Source organism: Equus asinus, chromosome 12, assembly GCF_041296235.1.
Source record: "Equus asinus isolate D_3611 breed Donkey chromosome 12, EquAss-T2T_v2, whole genome shotgun sequence".
Lineage (NCBI taxonomy): Eukaryota > Metazoa > Chordata > Mammalia > Perissodactyla > Equidae > Equus > Equus asinus.
In genome coordinates this window covers 46385161-46406240 of record NC_091801.1, presented here as the reverse complement: position 1 = coordinate 46406240, position 21080 = coordinate 46385161, and the positions used below count along the sequence as shown (strand labels likewise).

Genomic DNA, 21080 nt, shown 5'->3' with positions numbered 1-21080 from the left:
AATAAACAGCATTTACATTTTTTGTGATTATGTTCACTGGAGAACAAAGTTGTGTGACCAGATCTGAAGAAAAGGAAACAAAATGAATTTAATAAAAAATATGCATGGGGGCTGGCCTGGTTGCATAGTGGTTAAGTTCATGTGCTCTGCTTCAGAGGCCCAGGGTTTGCCGGACCAGAGTTCACTGGTTCTGATCCCGGGCGCAGCCCTTTGTACTGCTTATCAAGCCATGCTGTGACAGGTGTCCCACATATAAGGTAGAGGAAGATGGGCACAGATGTCAGCTCAGGGCCAATCTTGCTCAGCAAAAAGAGGAGGACTGGCAGCAGATGTTAGTTCAAGGCTAATCTTCCTCAAAAGAAAAAACAAGAACAACAAAAATATGCATGGAAAAAATGTGGGAAACCTGTTGATGGACACTAAAGAAGGCTGCATAGCTGGAAAGGCGTAAGTCGTAATCAGATATTTTTAAAAAGTTGCACAACTCTGTAAATTTACTAAAAATCATTGAATTGTATAATTAAAATGGGTAAACTTTATGGTATATAAATTATACCTCAATAAAGCTTAAAAAAGATGTAGGGGCTGGCCCTGTGGCCAAGTGGTTAAGTTCATGCACTCCACTTCGGCGGCTGGGGGTCTCATCGGTTCAGATCCTGGGTACATACATGGCATGGCTCATCAAGCCATGCTGAGACAGCATCTCACACAGCATAGCCAAAAGGACCCACAACTAGAATATACAACTATGTACTGGGGGGCTTTGGGGAGAAGAAGAAAAAGAAAAAAAGACTGGCAACAGATGTTAGCTCAGGTGCCAATCTTTAAATAAATAAATAAATAAAGACGTAAAACATACTAAAACATTCAATCCCACCTTCTAATGTGTCTTCCTCTTGTGCAGAGGCTAAAAAGCTAAAAGCTAAATTTTCCAGATTTCCTTGCAGCTGGATGCTGGAAGCAGATCAGGCTCACTCACTTAGACGTAGACGCATAACAAAGGCTCTGTCCCTGGCCCATTTTTAGTCTAGTTTTAGTAAGAATTCTACTGACTCAATTTACTGAAAATCCCTCACCCTTGGTATCTGATCGTGTTGATATCTGATCAAATTCCTTACCCCCACCATCTATAACTTATCATCGTGGCCTGCCTTCTGTAAGAATCTCCCAGGCTCGATGCTTCCTCTTAGTAATTTTCCATCCACTGACCCAGACCCTGCTCCTTGGCTATAAATCCCCACCTGTCCTTGCTGGAGTGGGAGTTGAGCCCAATCTCTCTCCCCTATTGCAAACCCCATGGTAGTAGCCTCTCTTGAATAAAGTCTTCCCTACCATTTTTAACGTGTCTGAATAATTTCTTCATTAACACACAGTAAAACTGAAAAAGCAAGACTCAGAAGAACACATACTGTGTGAATCTACTATATAAACTTCAAGCACGTGAACATCAAACAAGAGACCAATCAGTGATACACACATACGTGGGAAGTCTATAAAGAAAAGCAAAGCAACGGGAAAGAGTTCTGGAGAGTGGCTACCTCTGAGGTCAGAGGAAACGACACGCAATCAGGAAGGAACATACAGGGCTCTTTCGACAGTAAGGTAAAATTCAATTTTTAAATCAAGTAATGGGTACACAAGTACTCAGAGTACCGTTATGCAGTATATTTTCTAAATATTGTTTTATACCTATTCAATATTTAATAAGAGATAATTCTATAAAGAATGAGGAACTTCAAATTACTGTTAATGGAAAAAAGCAAGATAGGTGTTCATTGTACACAAAAGTTTTACGAAAGGTGTGAATTTTTTTTTTTTTAAGCTATGCATCTGAGCTAACATCAGTTGCCAATCTTTTTTTTTTTCCTTTTTTTCTTCTTCTCCTCAAAATCTCCCAGTACATACTTGTATATTCTAGTTGCAGGTCCTTCTGGTTGTGGCATGTGGGACGCCACCTCAGCATGGCCTGATGAGCAGTGCCATGTCCGTGCCCAGGATCCAAACCAGCAAAACCCTGGGCCGCTGAAGTGGAGCAAATGAACTTAACCACTCGGCCACGGGGCCGGCCCCCTGAATTTTTTCAAAATAAAGATTTGGAAGGAAAAAAATGATCGTCACACTAAATCTATGCTAAATTGTAAATCACATCCTGATTTCAAAAACATTAAAATGCAAACAACAACAAAAGGCATCATCAGAGAAGCAGCAGGGAGGAGAAAAAAGAGCAAAGAGGAGAAGCCCTGGGTGCCTGAGCTACTCCAGCTCCCGCCCCACCACTGGCAAGCTCAGGCCCTCCAAAGAATCAAGGGCTCTGCAGGCTTAATGCATCTAATTTAAAAAAGACATTTGGGGGCTGGCCCCGTGGCATAGTGGTTAGGTTTGGTGTGCTCCGCTTTGGCTTCACAGGTTCGGATCCCAGGCACAGACCTACACCACTTGTCAGCCACGCTGTGGGGGCCAGCCTGCTGACATAGTGGTTAAGTTCACACGCTCCATTTTGGTGGCCCAGTGTTTGCAGGTTTGGATCCCGAGCATGGACCTAGCATCACTCATCAAGCAAAAACAGGGAGATTGGCAACAGATGTTAGCTCAGGGCCAATCTTCCTTACAAAAAAAAGAAAAGAAAAGAAATGCCACATATAAAACAGAGGAAGACTGGAATAGAAGTTACCTCAGGGCTAATCTTCCTCAAGCAAAAAAGGAGGAAGACTGGCAACAGATGTTAGCTCTGGGCCAATCTTCTTCAGCAAAAAGGAAAAAAAGACATTTGGCAAAGTTTGGTTATGATATTCTTGTGGGGAAATGTGCACCAAGCAAAATAGTTTGGTTAAGTGGAACATCCAGATAAGTAGGTAATGATTCTATCAGACATCTTCCATTTGCCTTTCCAAATCCACTCTTCACCAGCCAGTTTTCTGCCCTAGGAGGCAGACCTATATGGGCCATCAACAAGGCTCCCTCACCCTCTGGCTTTAGTTGCGTTCAGCCGATGAGGATCCCAGACAAGAGATCAGAGGGAGGGAAGAGAGCAAGGCTGCCCCCTGATGTGAGACTGTCCTGGGTTGGCTGTGGCCCTAGACCAAAGGTCACTGCTCCTTATGAAGAGGTTAACTCTGTCTGACTCTCTCATTCCCAGCTCCAGGAACCACAGCCTCCCATTCACTCTTCAGGTCTAGACAGACTAACAGCTGGCCCTGATTGTCCAGGTCACTTCACCACCTCTGATGGTCTTCTTACACCTACATCTTTGTAAAAAGATCTCCTTGAAAATATATATTCATTGAATTACCCTTAAAAAAAAAATAAGCAAGATGTAGTCAAGCTGTAGAATATGCAACCTTTTGAGCCATGTGACTGAAGAGATAAACAGATGAAAGGATGGGAAGATGGGAGGGTAGATGGATAAAAACAAAGGGCCAGGATGGGTCCTATGGCTCAGCTTCCCCTGCTGGTGCGTAAGTGTGTTATTTCCTCAAGGCTGTTGGGATCTTTACGTGTAAGCGGACAAGCCATGCGGACTGACTGCCAGGTTGGTTTGGGGATTTGAGAATAGAGAGCAGGTAGGCAGCCTGCGGCCCCTTCCAAAGGCCACAGCAAGGAGAGCTTTACCCTGCAGTGCCAACAGCCATACAGAAAATCCCAGTTGATCTTTTTTTTCTATTTCTTAGTTTTTATTATCAAAACTTTCAAGCATACACAGAAGCATATAAGTATACACAGAGACGTATAATGAATGCCCATCACCCATCTTGCCCGTATTGTTTCATCTCTGGTCACTCTATTTTTGTCTATTCTAACACTGATGGAAATGTGGATTGTTTCCAATTTTGGGCTATTATGAATAAAGCTACTATGACCATTTTATACACGGCTTATGATGGACACAAGCATTCATTTCTGTAGAGTACATATCTCGAAATGGAACTGCTGGGTCATCGGGCAGACACACATTTAGTTTGTCCAAAGCAGTTGTATGATTTACACTCCCAGCCGCAGCTGCAGAATTCCAGTGGCTCCCCATGCAGATCAGCCGGCGGTACTGTCCACTCTGCTGCTGTTGGCCATTTTGGAGGGGTGTAGCAATTCACTACTGTGCTTGTAAGCTGGGCTTCCTTTACAACTAATAATGTGGAGAATATTTTCATATGCTCATTGGTCAGATGGATATCTTTTTTTGTGAACTATTTGTTTTCGTCTTATTGATTTCACCCAGAACCATTTACTAAAAAGACCAGCCTTTCTCCAAAAAATGTAGCAGTATCTTTATCCTAAATTAGGGGACCATATATGGTAACCATCAATTCTTGATTATTTTTATGGCTATTTCCTTCCTCAGGCCAGGTCTGACTACCTAGTGTATAAAAGAAAAATAAGTTTGACTAGAATAAGACAAATCTGCTGCAAAATTATTCAGAAGTTGGGGCTGGCCCCATGGCCTAGTGGTTCAGTTCGGCACACGATGCTTCAGTGGCTTGGGTTCAGCTCCTGGCACAGACCTACACCACTAGTTGGCAGCCATGCTGTGGCAGCGACCCACATACCAAATGAGGAAGACTGGCACGGATGCTAGCTCAGGGTGATCTTCCTCAGAAGAAAAAAAAAAAGAAAGAAAGAAAAAAAGTAATGGGAAATTAATTCGGATGATCTGTTGTTTGGTATTATGCATAGCACTGATACTTCCTGGTACCAGTGTCTGCCAATCCATCAAAATTTCACAAATAAAATTCCATGACGTCTACTTCTACTCAAAGTAAGTTATGTGTGTTTAACAACACGCCGCACACACACGCTTTTCAACCATTAGCCTTTGATTTAAGTCAGTAGACAGCAACATGTTTTAAACTTCTTATTTTGAAATCATTTGATTTACAAGAAAGCTGCAAAAATAGAGAGTTAAAGAATACGCTTCACTCTGCTTCCCCTAATAGCAACAATTTGCTTAACCACAGTACAGTGATCAAAACGACGAAATTAACATTTGTACAATACTCTTAATTAAACTACTGGCTGTATTTGAATTTCAACTGTTTCCTCCTAATGTCCTTTTCCTGATTCAGAATTGAATCCAGGATTTCATACTGCATTTAGTTGTTTCCTTATTCTTTCCTGGTACAGTTAATTTTTTTAAAAACATAAAACAATGCATATATTTATTTATAAATTACAAATACGCATTACTAATATTTTTGTATTATATAAAAAAATATATATAAATAGAAATGTTAAAGGGCTAGATTTAAAAACAAAGTGAAATTCTTTTTTTTTTTTTCGGGGGTGAGGAAGACTGGCCCTGAGCTAACATCTGTTGCCAATCTTCCTCTTTTTGCTTGAGGAAGACTGGCCCTGAGCTAACATCTGTGCCAATCTTCCTTTATTTTATATGTGGGATGCCGCAACAGCACAGCTTGATGAGCGGTGTGTAGGTCCACCCCCATGATCTGAACCCATGAACTCCGAGCCACCAAAGCGGAGTGCACAAACTTAACCACCATGCCACGAAGCTGGCCCCAAAGTGAAATTTTTACATTTTCTTTATCCCAGTGGATTCTCCTAGATGCACATTTTAATGTAAATAATGGGAAGTTGGCTTTCTTCTACCAGGTCATTTTAGTAAAATATCACATGGAGAAGTGAGACACATTCCTGCTGTGTCCTTCTTAACAGAATCTTCAGATGGCTACCATCATTCCAAAAAGATATCAACTTATATTCCATATAATCCCATAGTTTTCCAGCATATTCTATAATTTTCAAAAACAATTTAAAGCAGTTGATTATATCAATTTGGAGACTATTTCATTCTATCCACAAGTGAGTTAAATACAGACAGGCTTGTCAGACATGATGACTTTTGACCTACAAACTTATTAAAGAAAGGAGATCAAAATGTATAAAAAGAAAATGTAAAAGGAAATGTAAAAGGAAAGAAGTTTAAAAAAATGATTCACTCAAGTGAATATCCACTCCTCTGTACCTTTTTAACCATGTGACTTAAACGATCGATAGTTGTAAAAGTAATTACAACTATTCATTCACTCCTTTCAAAAAATGAAATAGGAGAGAAATCTCAAATGCACTGGAATTAATATCCAGGACATTACAAAACGATTACTATTTTAATGTCTTAAGTACCAGCAAGCCTTTGAAGTCAGCTAAATTAAGCCTATACCGTCAGATAGTCATTACCCGGCTTAATCTCTGGCAATTAGAACAAGGCATGCAGTGTGACTATTTGATTCAGATAGAACCATAGCTGTATCATTTAAAACTTCTTTTTCTAACCTCAAGTACCTTAGAAAAGGAATCCTGCTACTGGAAACAATGAAACATAATTTATTTTTAAATGTCAATCAAACATTATCTTTATAAGCTTATATAGTCTTTTAACTCAGGGGTAGGAAGGCAGAGAAATGTTAATTTAATATTAATGAAACTCATTACCCTTTCTGGAAGAATTCCTAAGACTAACATGGTTATTCAGATAGAGAGAATGAGCAACGTTACAGCAGAAGTCATGTCGCAGTCTGACAAGGTCCCGGACCCCAGGACAACGCAGCGCCCTGACTTCTCAGTACACGGCAGGAAGCAACGCCGGTGGAAGATGATGGATAGAAAGCTTCTCCTGGTTTTCCGTCCACTTCACTACCAGTTGCTCTCAGGCTCCTCCTTCTGACGGCTACTGTTAGGGCTCCTTCAGGGCTCAATCCTGGACCCCGTTCCCATTTCTCTTCACTATTTCCCTACCATGAACACCACTTTCAGGCCGATGTCCTCGTATTACCTCAGCCCAGATATCTGGTCACAGATTCACATCTCCAGCTACCTTTTTCATCTCTCCACTGTAAAACAGCTGATGTTTAAAGTGTAACATATCGAAACAAAAATAGCTAGTAAACAGTGAAATATTTTGAGCGCTTATTAGGGCCAGACCCCATTCTAAGTATTTTTCATGTGCGAATGTATTTCATCACCGCAACAATTGCATGAGGTGGACACTAAGGTCCCCTCCTATCCTTCAGAGGAGGAAAGGAAGGCACACAGCGGTAGCGACCGGCCCAGTGTTAACACAGTCACACTTAATACACGGCAGGGTCAGGATTCAACTGAGGTCTCTGGCTTCAGGGCCCATACTCCTAAAAACTATGCTAAACCACTTAAGTCAAAGTCAGGTTTTCTCCCCGAGGCGTGTTCCCAGCTCCTGACCCCAGGAAAGACGCAGGTCATTTACTCAAGCTGGAAAGGAGTCATCTTTGACTCCCCTTCTCCTCACCACCCATACGAGCAAGTTCTGTCAATCCTATCTCCAAAACCCACTCTCTCCCCATCCCCAGTGTAGCCTGGATTGCAGAGAAATGTCCCCAAAACCAGTTTCCCACTCCCTGTGCTCACACACCCAGTCCCCTAAATACAAGCTCCACTCAGCAACCAAAAGGATCTTCTTAAAACACATCAGTTCATGACCACTGAACTACCTCAAACCACGGAATAGCTTTTCCTCACTCTGAGAACAAAATCCACCGCCTCGCCACGTCTCGAGAAGGGTCCCGCTCTACCTCTAAAACTGCATCTGGGGCCGGCCTCCTGGAAAAGTTTGCACCTTCAGCTTCGGCGGGCTGGGGATCCTGGGTGCAGACCTACACACTGCTTCTCAAGCGCACACATCCGCATCCCTGTGCACATTTCCATTTATCTGGAAAAAGGCCCCAAATCCACCAGATAACCAGCAACATAGTTTCTGGAATGGAGAATGATCACCTCCTGGAAGGAAGGTAAACACTGAAACAACTGTGTCACACACACTGTGTGAAGACACAACGAGATAGGCATTATCCTTCTAACCTTCCTCCCTGCCGTTTGCTGCCTCTCCTCCCAAACAGGCCCAAAAGGCCCAGAGTAAGAAGATTATGACAAAGCAATAACTTTAAAAATGGGTAAGTTAACATAAGATGAAAAAAAGAAAAAAGAGATCTTATGTAGACTCTTGCACTTAGAATAGAGGCAGAATATGGACAGCACATAAATATTTGTTGATCTAATTTGTAACAATGGAAAAACAGTTAAGCACCAGTTCAAACAGGCCAGGAATCAATATTAGTAATTCAACAGGAAGAACTGGCAGCCAGATTCCCTGCATCCAAAAATACCAAAATATCTACAACTGCTATCTGATGTACTTACTGGCATCATCCATGAATTCAAAGTCACCTCCTAGTTCAGAACTTGAAAAGTGATACTGATCTGGATCTGCCAGGGCGCTCAGCAGAATCAGCAGTACCACGGCATTGATGATCTGCAAGAAGAAAGAAAAAAATCAAGTAACCCCAAGATATAATCCTTATAATAGAAATTATACTGACCATGTGGAGTTCAGCTTCAACAGCTGCTTAACCAACACTAAAGGCCACCTACTGAGGGAGCAGGCAAACATTCCCAAGGTAGACACACGCCAGCCCATTCAGATGCAGCCAAGGGCACACGGGTTGGGGCACAGGCAACAGCTGGATTCCACCTCACTGCCCCCCTGGGCCGGGCACCCTAGAGCAATAAACAAGCGTCACAAACATAGGTGGCAGCCCTGACGCCACTGGTTAGAAAAGGACAAAAACTCTCCCATTAGCCACGCACACTCTAATGAGCAACCGCGAGACTTTTCAGGTGATCAAACAATTTCCACAGGCTCAGACAATCAGAGCTTTGAGACCATCTAAGAAAGAGTCAGAGAAGGATTGCAAAGCTACTTAGTGGCAGAGCCAAGACGGTAACTCCTGCAGTAACACATGGGAGCCCCTTTCTGTCCCAGGCCCACACTTCTGTGTTCTGGATACTGCTGAAGACACATCCCTCAGGTCCTTCACACTCAGCTGTCTAAGTGGAATTCATCTTCCTTAACATCGCCCACCTCTGCTCCTCTTTCTCTGTCTCTATCTTAAAAAACAGCACCACCGTTAATAATTAAAAGTGGAAACCATTCAGCACCGTGCTAAGTGCTTTATGTGGATTCTCTCTCTCATGGCCTGCAATAACCTATCGAAGGAGATATTAAGTTATCCCTATTTTATAGATGAGACAACTGAGGCTCAGGGGTTGCAAACATTGCCCCAAATCAGGTAGCTAACAAAAGGGAGGAAGGGGGTTTAAATCCAGGAATTTCAATTCCCAAAGCCAATCTCTTAGTCTCCTGCTCATACTTGAAGCCTGACCCCATCTGGGCTCACCGCCTTCCTCACCCAACAGCCAGCCTCCTGCACAATTCTGACCATTCTCCTCCCGCACTTCTGCTCCCTTTACTCCTCCTGAGTGCCCTTGCTGCATCCTTTGCACATGTACCAGCCATGACAGGGCTGCAGGGGCAGCTGTCCTACATTTCAGGGGAGGCATAAGCTGAGACTGGGTTATTTCTCCTTTTCTCTAAGTTTAAAAACTTATGATAGTTTTTAAAGAAACTATCTTGTCAAAATGGAGAGAAAAGATGAATGACTTTTACTCTTGTCAAAATGGAGAGAAAAGATGAATGACTTTCATACACAGAGAAAATTCTTTTACTAACAATGTTAACTAAAGTCATCCTTACTATAAAAATCATATTTGGAAATACCTATTTATAGAAGAGGTTCAAACGGAGAGTCGGTTATTTGTTTACAAAACATCCACTCCAGAATCCATTTCAAATGGCAATCCCAAGTGATTGTTTTAGGATTGTTGTAGGATTTGGAATAATTATTTTTCTTCCTCTTTTTTCCAAACTGTCTAATATGGTGTGATTGCTTTTTGAAAAAAAACTATACTAATGAGAACAGCAATTTCGCAAAGTATGCATGTATATCACTAATTGAAATAGAAACTACCAGCATGTGGTTAAAATTTTTTCAGGCTACAAAAGCGTATACGGTGGAAAGCGAATCTCCCTCCTACTCCCACCCACCAGTCACCCTCCCCACAGCGGTTATGAGAACTACCGTTTCTTGCTTCCCTCCAAAGATCCAAGAAACCTCACGGCACATTTTAAGAGAACGTGATCAGCAAAACTCTAGTTGAACACAACTTTTCAGAACATGTCTAAGGCTTACAGGAAGGCGCGAATTAGTCCCACGACTGGCACCCGATGTTCGGCAAAGATGTTCTTTGATAAACTGTCAAGTTTTCTTGGCATTTCATTCCCTCTACACCCTTATCTTTGGAAAAGGCAGTCAGTCCAAAGATTATGGACTGAAATAAAATCAGATGAAATAACCTAAGAGTGTGTTTTTAAAAAGAACAGCACCATACAAGGATAACGTATTCATTTTTGTTATTGTAACGGGGTAGGTTTTAAGGTTGAAAAAGGAAAAGCATAAATTTGGGATTCATGGGTGAAGTTTTCATGAAGGGGTGGAGCAGGGAGGGTAAGAGAAGATGGAAAGCTGAGGAGGCAGTGCAGGGAGTCTGCTTAAGCAATCACAGCTGCAGGGCTAGGCGCAGAGTTTGGATTTTATTCCAAGTGTAACAAGAAGCCAGTGGAGAATATTAAGGAAGAGAAGAGTGTGATCTCATTGGGGTTCAAATGAGTAAATTATGTTAAACACCTAGAAGGGTGACTGGCACATAACAGCCACTCAAATGAGTTCCCCCACCTCCTCAAACCTCAATAAGAACCACATATAAGCTCTTGGCTGGCATCAGTCACCTGGTTTCCAGACTTTCTAAGTGTTCTGTAGCTGCTTTCTGCTCTTTCTGTTCCAATGGGCCTGTCGACTCTTAATCAGCTTGTTATCCTCCCCTTCCCTGGTTTATTACCATAATACACTTATTAAATGCCTACAACAGATCAGGTACTTTGCTGAGTGCTTAGGAAGAACTCTCCAGGACTCAGAATATGCGATTAAATAAGGCATGTACCAGGCCGGCCCAGTGACACAGCGGTTAAGTGTGCACGTTCCACTTTGATGGCCTGGGGTTCACTGGTTGGGATCCGGGTGCGGACACGGCACCGCTTGTCAAGCCATGCTGTGGTAGGCGTCCCATGTATAAAGTAGAGGAAGATAGGCACGGATGTTAGCTCAGGGCCTGTCTTCCTCAGCAAAAAGAGGAGGATTGGCAGAAGATGTTAGCTCAGGGCTAATCTTCCTCAAAAAATGACTAAATAAATAAGTCATGTACCCAAATAACACAAGGCATAAAGCAATATGCATGACAAGAGTTCTAAAAAAGAATAGTGGAAGTTCAGAGAAAGATACTATTGAAGGCTGAGACTGGGGTCACGCAGGGGAGCAGCAGAGATGGTAGCATTTGGACAGGGACTGGAAAGATGAGAAGGTTCTGGAACCTGAGAGGCGTGGAAAAGAACTATTTCAAGTAGGAGTTAGGTCACTGGGATGGGGCCTATGCCGAACATAGCAAGTGGTTCAGTGTGGTTGGAACCCAGTACAGAAAAGAAAGCGTTAGGGGCTAAAATGAGAAATGCAGGCGGGGCCAGATGTGTAGAGTCCTCAAGCCAGGATAGGAATTTGGGGATTTGAACAGTTAACAAAGATGCCGTAAAGGTTGTTGAAGTGAGATAGGAAACGATCAGAGCTAGATCATTAGGAAGACCAAGCTGGAAGAGTCTGGAGGCTCAAACAGAGGCAGGAAGTCAGTCTGGGGATGACCACAATAGTCTGGCTGAGAAACTAAGGGTTTTATCCACTTCATCTCTAATTCTCATGACAACCCTGGAGACCGTCATCTTACGCACTAGTTTGAGAGGTTAAGTGACTTTATCTTAGGTCTTACGTGTGGAAGAGCTATGGCTGGAACCTCAAGGACTTTCCATGTGAAGGCAGAATTATTAGAGACTTAGTAAGTAAAGATAAAGGGGAGCAAACAAGACTCGGATATGTCGAGCCTGGGTGACAAAATACAGCTCGTCATTATCAGAAATAAGGATTGTTTGAAGGACTATGACAAGGTTGATTTCAGATACATTGCACTGGTAAGTGCTTGCAGGATGTCCAAATAATCAAGTTTTTAGCTTGCCCTGCCTTTTTTTTTTTTTAGAAAACTCCTGTGGTCTGATATGAGCTACATTTTTTGTTTTTTTCCTTTTTCTCCCAAAGCCCCCTGGTACATAGTTGTGTATTCTTAGTTGTGGGTCCCTCTAGTTTATATGTGGGATGCCACCTCAGCATGGCTTGACAAGCAGTGCCATGTCCATGCCCAGGATCCAAACTGGCGAAACCCTGGGCCTCCCCAGCAGAGCGTGTCAGCTTAACCACTCGGTCATGGGGCCGGCCCCTGCCCTGCTTCTTTTATTGAACCGTTGGTATTCAGGTCAGCCCTCCATTTTCCTGTTTGCCTACTCAAGTTCTGACAGCCGGACACCTAGTCTCGTGTCTAGTCTCACCTAGTCTCACCCTGCTCTCTGCTGCTCAGCCTCTGAGCCCACTGCCTCGTTCCTGAGAGAGCTCTGGCTCCTGGCTCCATGTGTTCTTCTCACTCCACAGTGGGTCTTGGTTCCCATACGCGGCTGTGCCCTTGCTGCTCCAGCAACTATCATCCTCTCTCCTGTCCCTCTAGCCTTGTGGCCCTTCTCTCTGTGCTCACAAGCCATAGACCACAGACCTGGGGCCAGGTTCCCATCCAGGCACTTGTTTGAGAGACAGTCCAGAGAAAGGAGATAGAGATAAAAGAAAGATGTGATGATAAAGTCATTACACGTCACAAATGACTCACTACCGTGCTCTTTTAAACACAGAGTGACATTTTCATAATCGAAGGTCTGTGTGCCGACACATATTTAGTGTATTATTACACAAAACCTCAATCGTTGGATGGGAAGTTGGCACACCATGGATGAGGTGGATATAATAAGGTGACGGCGATCCACGAGGACCTAGGTATGTGCAAAGGGGTAAGGGGCAAGAGTAGCCAAGGTAGTAACTAAACACGATCAGATAGAAAAGGTCAAATATAAGAAAAAGCCCCAAGAACACTGGGGTACTTCCCGAAAGGCAGAACATGGAAATCACCCAATCATCAATTATGAGCAAGAATGAGATGTCGCCACAAATGAGAACCCAGAAAACAACGAGACTTGCCAGGCGCAGACTATGTAACGACCACAACTAATCTAAATGTAAAAGAAAGAGAGGGCACATTTATGTTCTCCTTTGCTTACTGTTCACTTACACTGGGCTCGCTTGGTCTGTTTTGCTAGGTCGTGTACAAACTGTTCCTGTTCTATTCACAAAGTGTTCCCGTGGTGTCACATTTTTTTCTTGTTCTTGACAATGATTACTTCCATATGTAAGTAAATTCAACTTCTGTCCAATTGCTTAAGTGGTGTTAGGCCCTTGTATGTTCTCCAGGGATCCAATGTGCTCTTCCCCCTTAAATCATGTGTCAGATCCTAAACGGACAGTGAGACCTGCAGCTTGAATCCAAACAACTGAAAATGTAAAATGCAATTATCAGCTCACTTTCTAAAAGGCTCAATAAAAGAAACTTAAGAACACTCAAACCCACTGAAATAACAATTATATAACAATCAGAAATTTGCACAGACAGTTGTGTCCAAAAATGATCACTGCAGACATCTATAATAATGAAAACCTGAAATAAAAGTCAGATAATGACTAAATAATATTACAACCAAATAAAAGAACACTACGAAGGCGTTAAAAAGCATATTAAGGGGACTGCTCCAGTGGCACAGTGGTTAAGTTCATGTGCTCCACTTTGGCAGCCTAGGGTTCACGGGTTCAGATCCCAGGTGAGGACATACAAACTGCTCACCAAACCATGCTGGGGCATTGTCGTACACACAAAATAGAGGGAGACGGGCACAGATATTAGCTGGGGGACAATCTTCCTCAAGCAAAAAAAAGGAAGATTGGCAACAGATGTTAGCTCAGGGCCAATCTTCCTCACCAAAAAAAAAAAAAAGGAAGAAAAAAGGCATATTAAAAAAATTAACAAGAAAATGTTCATAGTATAATGTTAAATGAAAACCACAGTACAAAAATTTTATCATTCCAATTTTATCTATGTTGATAATATGCTCACATGTATAAATCACAGACTAAAATCACTAAAACATACAATATTATAAACCATGTGGCAGGTTTGCCAATGCCTTGTATCTTTAATTATTATTATACATTTTATATTTTCCAAAGCGTCTAACTGTGAGCATAGTTGCATTTAGAGTCAGGAAAAATTATTTAAAGCTTCAAAAACATTTTAATATAGAATAGGTTACAGAATGTGATTATTAAACCTGACTCTCTAAAGATAAACAATTAATAGTAAGAAGATGAACAATAACAAGCAAATCTGGCTAGGCATTCAAGTCAAAACTTGGAAATAGGTGTATCAGAGGAAAAATGTCAGAGTAAAATAAAATAATAGTTAAGGAATCTGCCACTTTCAGCAATGGTGAACTAGGGAATACAAACCAATCTTCTCCCTGAGAACAACCAGAAAATCTGGACAAAATATAAACCATGTCTGCGAGAAGGCATCAGAGAGTTAACAAGGCAGTGAAGAACTACTGGGTCAAGATCCAGGAGAAGGCAGAAATACCCCTAAAGGCATTTGTTGATTCCAGAAAAGATGGATGAGAGCAAAGAGCTTGAGCAGCACCCTTGACAGCCTTGCTGGGCCGGGGAGTCAAGAGCTGGAGTACAGGACCTGCTGTGTGGGGCTGAGGGCAGAAATCCCCCCGGCTTTCCTGTAAGACCCTGAAGGCGCTTCACTACTGGAGGAAGGTGAACCAGAAGTAGACATGCCTGTACAAGGACACAGTCTCGCTTTGCATCATCTGAATCCTGAAACTGGATTAACGGGATCCCCAGTTGTTAGGCCCCTGTAAGAAGTTATTAAAATCCTGAGTGGAGGGGCCAGCCCAGTAGCACAGTGGTTAAGTTTGCATGCTCTGCTTCAGTGGCCCAGGGTTCGCCGGTTCAGATCCCGGGCATGGACCTATATACCGCTTACCAAACCATGCCATGGCAGGTGTCCCACATATAAAATAGAGGAAGATGGGCACAGATACTAGCTCAGGGCCAGTCTTCCCCACCAAAAGAGGAGGATTGGTGGCAGATTAGCACAGGGCTAATCTTCCTCAAAAAAAAAAAAAAAATCCTGAGTGGGGAAAGACATCATTCTATGCCTTGAATTATTTCTTCAATTTTTCAAAAACAATGTCCAGAATATAAGAAACAGGAGGAGACAGGATGCTAAGAACAAGAACCAGCAGCAACAACAGAAAACAGAAACAGACCATAGATACTCAAGATACTGAAGTTAATGAGCACACCCTTTAAAGTGACTGTGTTTACAACATGCAAGAAGACAAGAAAAAACAGAACAAGAATTTTGGCAGGGAACTAGAATCACCAAAAAAGGGATATGACAGATTTAAAAAAGAATAAAGAGAAACTCTAGAATGAAAAAACATGTAGCCAAATCAAGAACTCAATGGGTGGGTTTAATCCATTAGACGGAGCTGCAAGACATTAATGAGTTCAATAAGACAAAAGAAAATACTCAGACACCTGGCTTTAATAAAAACAAAAGAAGAGGGGCCAGCCAGGTGGCACAGTGGCTAAATTCACACGCCCCACTTCAGCAGCCCAGGGTCCACCAGCTCAGATCCCAAGCGTAGTACCTACATGCCGCAGATTGGCAATAGTCGTTAGCTCAGGTGCCAATCTTTAAAAAAACAAAAATTCTTCAAGAATGAAAATGAAACAGACACTTTCAGAAAAAAGTGAGGGAATTCGTCATCAGCAGCTCAGCAGGAAAGAAAGCATTAAAGGGTGTTCTTTGGGCAAAAGAAAAATGATACCAGATGGCAGGCTGAAGATGTACAAAGAAATGAAGAACAAAAATGATAATTATGTTGCCATTATAAATATTGATAACATACAATAACAATAATAAAGATTTATGAGTACAAAATAGAACCAAAATACACAGCAATAACATATAAATCAAGAGAGGATAATTGGAATTGAACTGACGTTAGGTCCTTGCGTTGTCCAGGAAGAGAATGAAGACCAATTACTGTGGGATCTTAAAAAGTCAAGGCCATACGCTGTAACCCCTAGGGTAACCTTTTAGAGAACGGTCAGATTGGGTGATAGATACACAGGCGTTTGTTTAGCAATAACCAAGGGGTTTATATTCTGTGTACTTTCTGTATGTGTGCAATATTCACAGTGAAAATGGTTAAAAATAAATATAAATTGTAATCTGATATACTGTTTTCAGACGGTTGGCTAATTTATATACTCCAATATTTGAAAATTTTTTTTCTAAAAGCTATTAATGGCAGATATGCCTTTCTCTTGGGTCCAATTTCAATGGGCAAATCAAAATGAAATGTATGTTTAAACTTTACTTGAAATTTCTTTAAATGAAACTTTGGAATTCTGATCCAAATGTGTTTTTTAATTCAAATAAGCCCCTGTCTACATGGTCCTGATCTGATATTGACATAAATTTCCAATACTTGCTATTTCAATTCAAACAATTGTGGTAAGTATATTCTGGAGAAAAAACCAGATTTACCATAAAATCCTATTTGCCTAAGAAATTGACTAAATTAGTTCACCTGTGTGCCCAACACTCTGCTTGAAAACTGGGTTATACCAAGAAAAATAAGACACATCCCGCCCGCAAGGATTAGCAGGCCAGGGGGTAAACAGGCAGCAGCAGCCAAGTAAAATGTAGAAGAAATGCTGTAAGAGTCATTGATTTATTCATTCAATCATTCAAAAAATTGCCTATGAGCCAACAAATACATGCCAAGCACTATGCTAACATCACATATTTATGACAGGAACCCCTCAAAAAGGCCTGCCGTCTAGTAAGGAAGACAGTCAAATAAACTGGATGTTCCATTCAAAGTGAAAAGGAATTCTGCCGGATTAATGGCTGGGGGACAGGCGGCAGCTGAAAGACTTCACAGGAAGATGTCTTTATTAACGCCAGAAAGTAGCAGACTTTTGGAAATCTTGAGAGACAAAGATCATAGCACAAAGAATTTTAGGGCATCAGACTAAGTGGCTAAGAATTAACTGTTAGAGAAAATACAAGGAAACAAAAACATAAAATAAGCATCTCTTGGGAGCCCTCTGAGTTAGATTATAATTACAATCGATGTTCTAAATTGCAGAAGCTATAAATCAAAGGACAGTCTCTAGGTTACATACTGCAAAGGGAAAACTTTAAGCTGTAAAATGGAAGTTGTATCTTTTATTAGAGCCCCATTTCACATGCAAATTTTTAAAATGTAGAGATTCTTTTCCCCCAAATTCAACGAGGTCCTCCTGATTCACCTTGTAGCCCAGCCTGTCCTCCTCATGGGTGAGGAATGAAATCAACAAACCACCACCACTGCTTACTCCATTTGGAGTTATTGAGGGGCTGCCTCCCCTGCGAAGGGACCACCACTACGCCATTCTACACATGAGGACTCAGACCGCAGAGGAAACCCGCACAAGGCCACAGCACTTTCAGGTGAGACTCTATCATTGGTCCTTGGATTACAAATGCCACACATGCTCTTTCCAGTCACCCAGGTTCCACCCAAGAAGCCACCACACCCAGTTCACAAGCCCTGGTGACTCTTACCCAATCCCCTGGCAGCAGGCTCAGAATTCTTTTCAAGGGAGTGTTCCAGACAGCCACTCTCAATGCAACAGAGGTTGGCAAGCAAAATGAAACCGATCTGCCACCGCAACAGGAGCAATCTCAATTTCTCTGAAAGGACGTGGTTGGGTTCTGAGACACTTTCGGGCTGAGACACAACTGTATGCTCTCAGAAGACGGGGCCCTCACGACTAATGAGAAAGATGTCTGAACAATGGACAGAAGGTGGGGCAGCAGAAAGAGAAAAGCTGTCCAGAGAGCCTCTGGGATACTTGAAAGTGGGGGTGCGGATGGGGAGGACGTGCATGCTTCATTCCTTTTATGCCTTAAAGAACATTCTGGATATCTGAATATGAAGAGATAGGCCTAGCCCAGAGCCTGGTTTAGGACAGCCTATGGAGACCTAAACTCTGTGCATAAAGAAAGCATCAAGTGCTAGAAAGTTAGAAGGCTGGCATCTGGAAGAGAAAAGAGAAAGCGCAAAATGCTCAAGTGATGTTTAGCTCAGCAAACATGGTGGTCCCTGTGTTCTAATATCCTCTACTCATGAGGTCTGATAGTCCCTATTTGCGACCATCCTATTCCAACAACTTGGATTATCATGAGAGATGCTTTGAAAGACTGCTTGAAGCGATTACATTACTTATTCCTTGTTTAGTTTTAATATATAAAAAAATACTTTATTCCTGTAGCTGTCCACGAAAGACAGAAGTAAACTCATAAAACAGAAGAGAAAACTCTTCAAAGTGAAGACAGTCACAGACTTAACCACTAGAATATAAATGTTGCATACCATTCAAGAACAGGGTTGTTATATTGTACTTTAGAGTTAAAATCGTCTAACAAAAGAGCAATACAGGGGCCGGCCCGGTGGTGCAGCAGTTAAGTTCACATGTTCCGCTTCAGTGGCCTGGGGTTCGCCAGTTCGGATCCCGGATGTGGACATGGCGCCGCTTGGCAAGCCATGGTGTGGTAGGCGTCCCACACATAAAGCAGAGGAAGGTGCGCACGGATGTTAGCTCAGGGCCAGTCTTCCCCCGCAAAAAAGAGGAGGCTTGGCAGCAGATGTTAGCTCAGGGCTAATCTTCCTCTAAATAAATAAATAAATAAATAAATAAATAAATAAATAAATAAAATAGCAATACATTCAATACCCAAAAACAAAACAAATTTCAAAATTAAAGACAAAAAAGCATACACATCTAGAACTGAAACAGTTTGCAATTCTAGAACAAAAAGCTGCTGAAGTACACCTTGACAGCTAAGTTTTCTATAAGTCTTGTCAAATAAAATCAAATGTAATGATATATTATAATCTAACCATCTTTTTAGACAAAGAAATTTTTGTAATCATAATGCTGAATTGTTGAATAATTACTTTCTCCTTTCCATACATAAAGTATATTCCATAAATATTCATTACTATGAATCTAGGCAAGGGAACATTCTTGAAGGTGATGTCAATATCTGATATTGCTACTTTTAGTTAAAAGAAAACAGTATCAGATACTTCAAAAGTAGACAGCCTCTGAAGATCATTGTTCTTAGCAATTCTCAAAGTAAACTAATGAAAAGATTATCTAGTAAATTATGAATTACCTGTTACTAATGTAAATACATATCTTTAAGATTCTATTCTCGTTTACAAACTTACTTTAGAATAAAGATTATCTGAGAAACTCCCATTTAATTTTAAACTGTTGGCAGGAAAAAAAACAGGCAAAGAAATATTCTCAGGTAAAAATGACAAAAGAATCAAAGAAGGCACCGATTGTAATTTCTAACTAAATTTTTAAAAGATTTTCACAAAAGTGCTATAGCATTTCTCTGTTATTAAAGTTTATTCCTTATAACTTCTTTGGCTCTCCTCACCAAGACTTCAGTTAGTAGTTCTGTTTAGTATCTTTTGAAGGAATAAAAACTAAAAGTCAAAGTTTTAACTACATAACGCAAAACTGTAAGACAGTTTAGCATCAGAAATGTATGAGTTCACTAAACCATCGCTACCAAAAACGTGGTCTGCAGACCCACAGCTTCAGCATCACCCAGAGCTTATTCCTGATGTAAAACCACAAGACTCATCCCAGACCCAATGAATCAGAAACCAATGTCAGTAAGACCGACAACTGACTCCTCAGCCGCCAAGAAGTCAAAAGACAATGGAAGGAGAGCTTCAGTGTACTAAGAGACAAGAACTGTCAACCAGGGCTGTATAGCCAGCAAATATATCTTTCAAGAATGAGGGCCAAATAAAGATATTTTCAAAGAACAGCTGTCAGTCTACCACCAACAGATCCTCTCTAAAGGAAATTTTAAAATATGTACTTCAGACAGGAAGATAGTGCAAAAGAAAATGACAGATCATGTACTTACCATATTTTGAGTGTTAAAATATACTTTCTTTTTTTTTGAGGAAGATTGGCCCTGAGCTGCCATCCGTGCCCATCTTCCTCCACTTTATATGTGGGATGCCTACCACAGCATGGCTTGACAAGCGGTGCCATGTCCGCACCCAGGATCAGAACTGGTGAACCCCAGGCTGCCGAAGTGGAACGTGGGAACTTAACTGCTGTACCACCAGGTAGGCCTCTAAAATAGACTTTTTTAAAATAAAAAGTACAGTGATTGCAAAAAGAAAAAGAGAGAATAATGGACAAAGAGAGATATAAATATGTGGGTAATTCTAAACAAACATTGATTGTACAGATCAACATCTTGGGGAGCTTTAAAAAAAGATACCAGGGGCCGGCCCAGTGGTGTAGCAGTTAAGTTCGCACATTCTGCTTTGGTGGCCCGGGGTTCGCCAGTTCGGATCCTGGGTGCAGACCTACGCACCACTGTCAAGCCATGCTGTGGCAGGCGTCCCATATATAAAGTAGAGGAAGACGGACACAGATGTTAGCTCAGGGCCAGTCTTCCTCAGTGAAAAAAAAAAAGGAAGATTGGTGGCAGATGTTAGCTCAGGGCTAAACTTCCTCAAAAGAAACAAAAAAAGCAATTAAATCAAGTCTAAAAAAAAAAAATACCAAAATACAAGAAATGACTGGTGCTAAAGAACTTGTATTGTTCAAAAGAAAGGCAAAGATATTGTTAACTCTAGATTTTGATGAGTTAAGCATACATGTTAAAATTTATTGAGTGAAGCACTAAAATAATAGAAATAGGGCATAACTTCCAAAATAGCAGATAAGAAAAAAATGGATGAGAAAAAACTCAGTCAATATGAAAGATGGCAACAAGAGAGAAATACAGAAACAAAGATGAAGTGTCCTAATCCACTAGTAATCACTGTTAATATAAGTGGACTAATTTCTCCAGTTAAAGACAGACTGTCAGGCTCTCCAACACTGCCACCTCTATCCCCACACTCCCCTCCATGCCTTACTATAGTGCCACACATTCTCTTTTGTGGTATTTATCAAAATTATGTTCCAATATGTATTTGTGGGATTACCAATTAATATATA

The 21080-nt window shown here is 41.4% G+C and overlaps 1 protein-coding gene across 2 annotated transcripts in view; it reads right to left on the bottom strand.

Moving 5' to 3' along the window:
• The window catches only part of LAPTM4B (lysosomal protein transmembrane 4 beta), a 67661-nt gene that overhangs the window by 36877 nt on the left and 9704 nt on the right, over positions 1-21080 (bottom strand). For both annotated transcript variants that reach the window (XM_070481381.1, XM_044743936.2), the window contains one exon: positions 8179-8290. In XM_070481381.1, coding sequence (XP_070337482.1) covers positions 8179-8290 — 112 coding nt within the window. The remainder of the gene's footprint in view (positions 1-8178; positions 8291-21080) is intronic.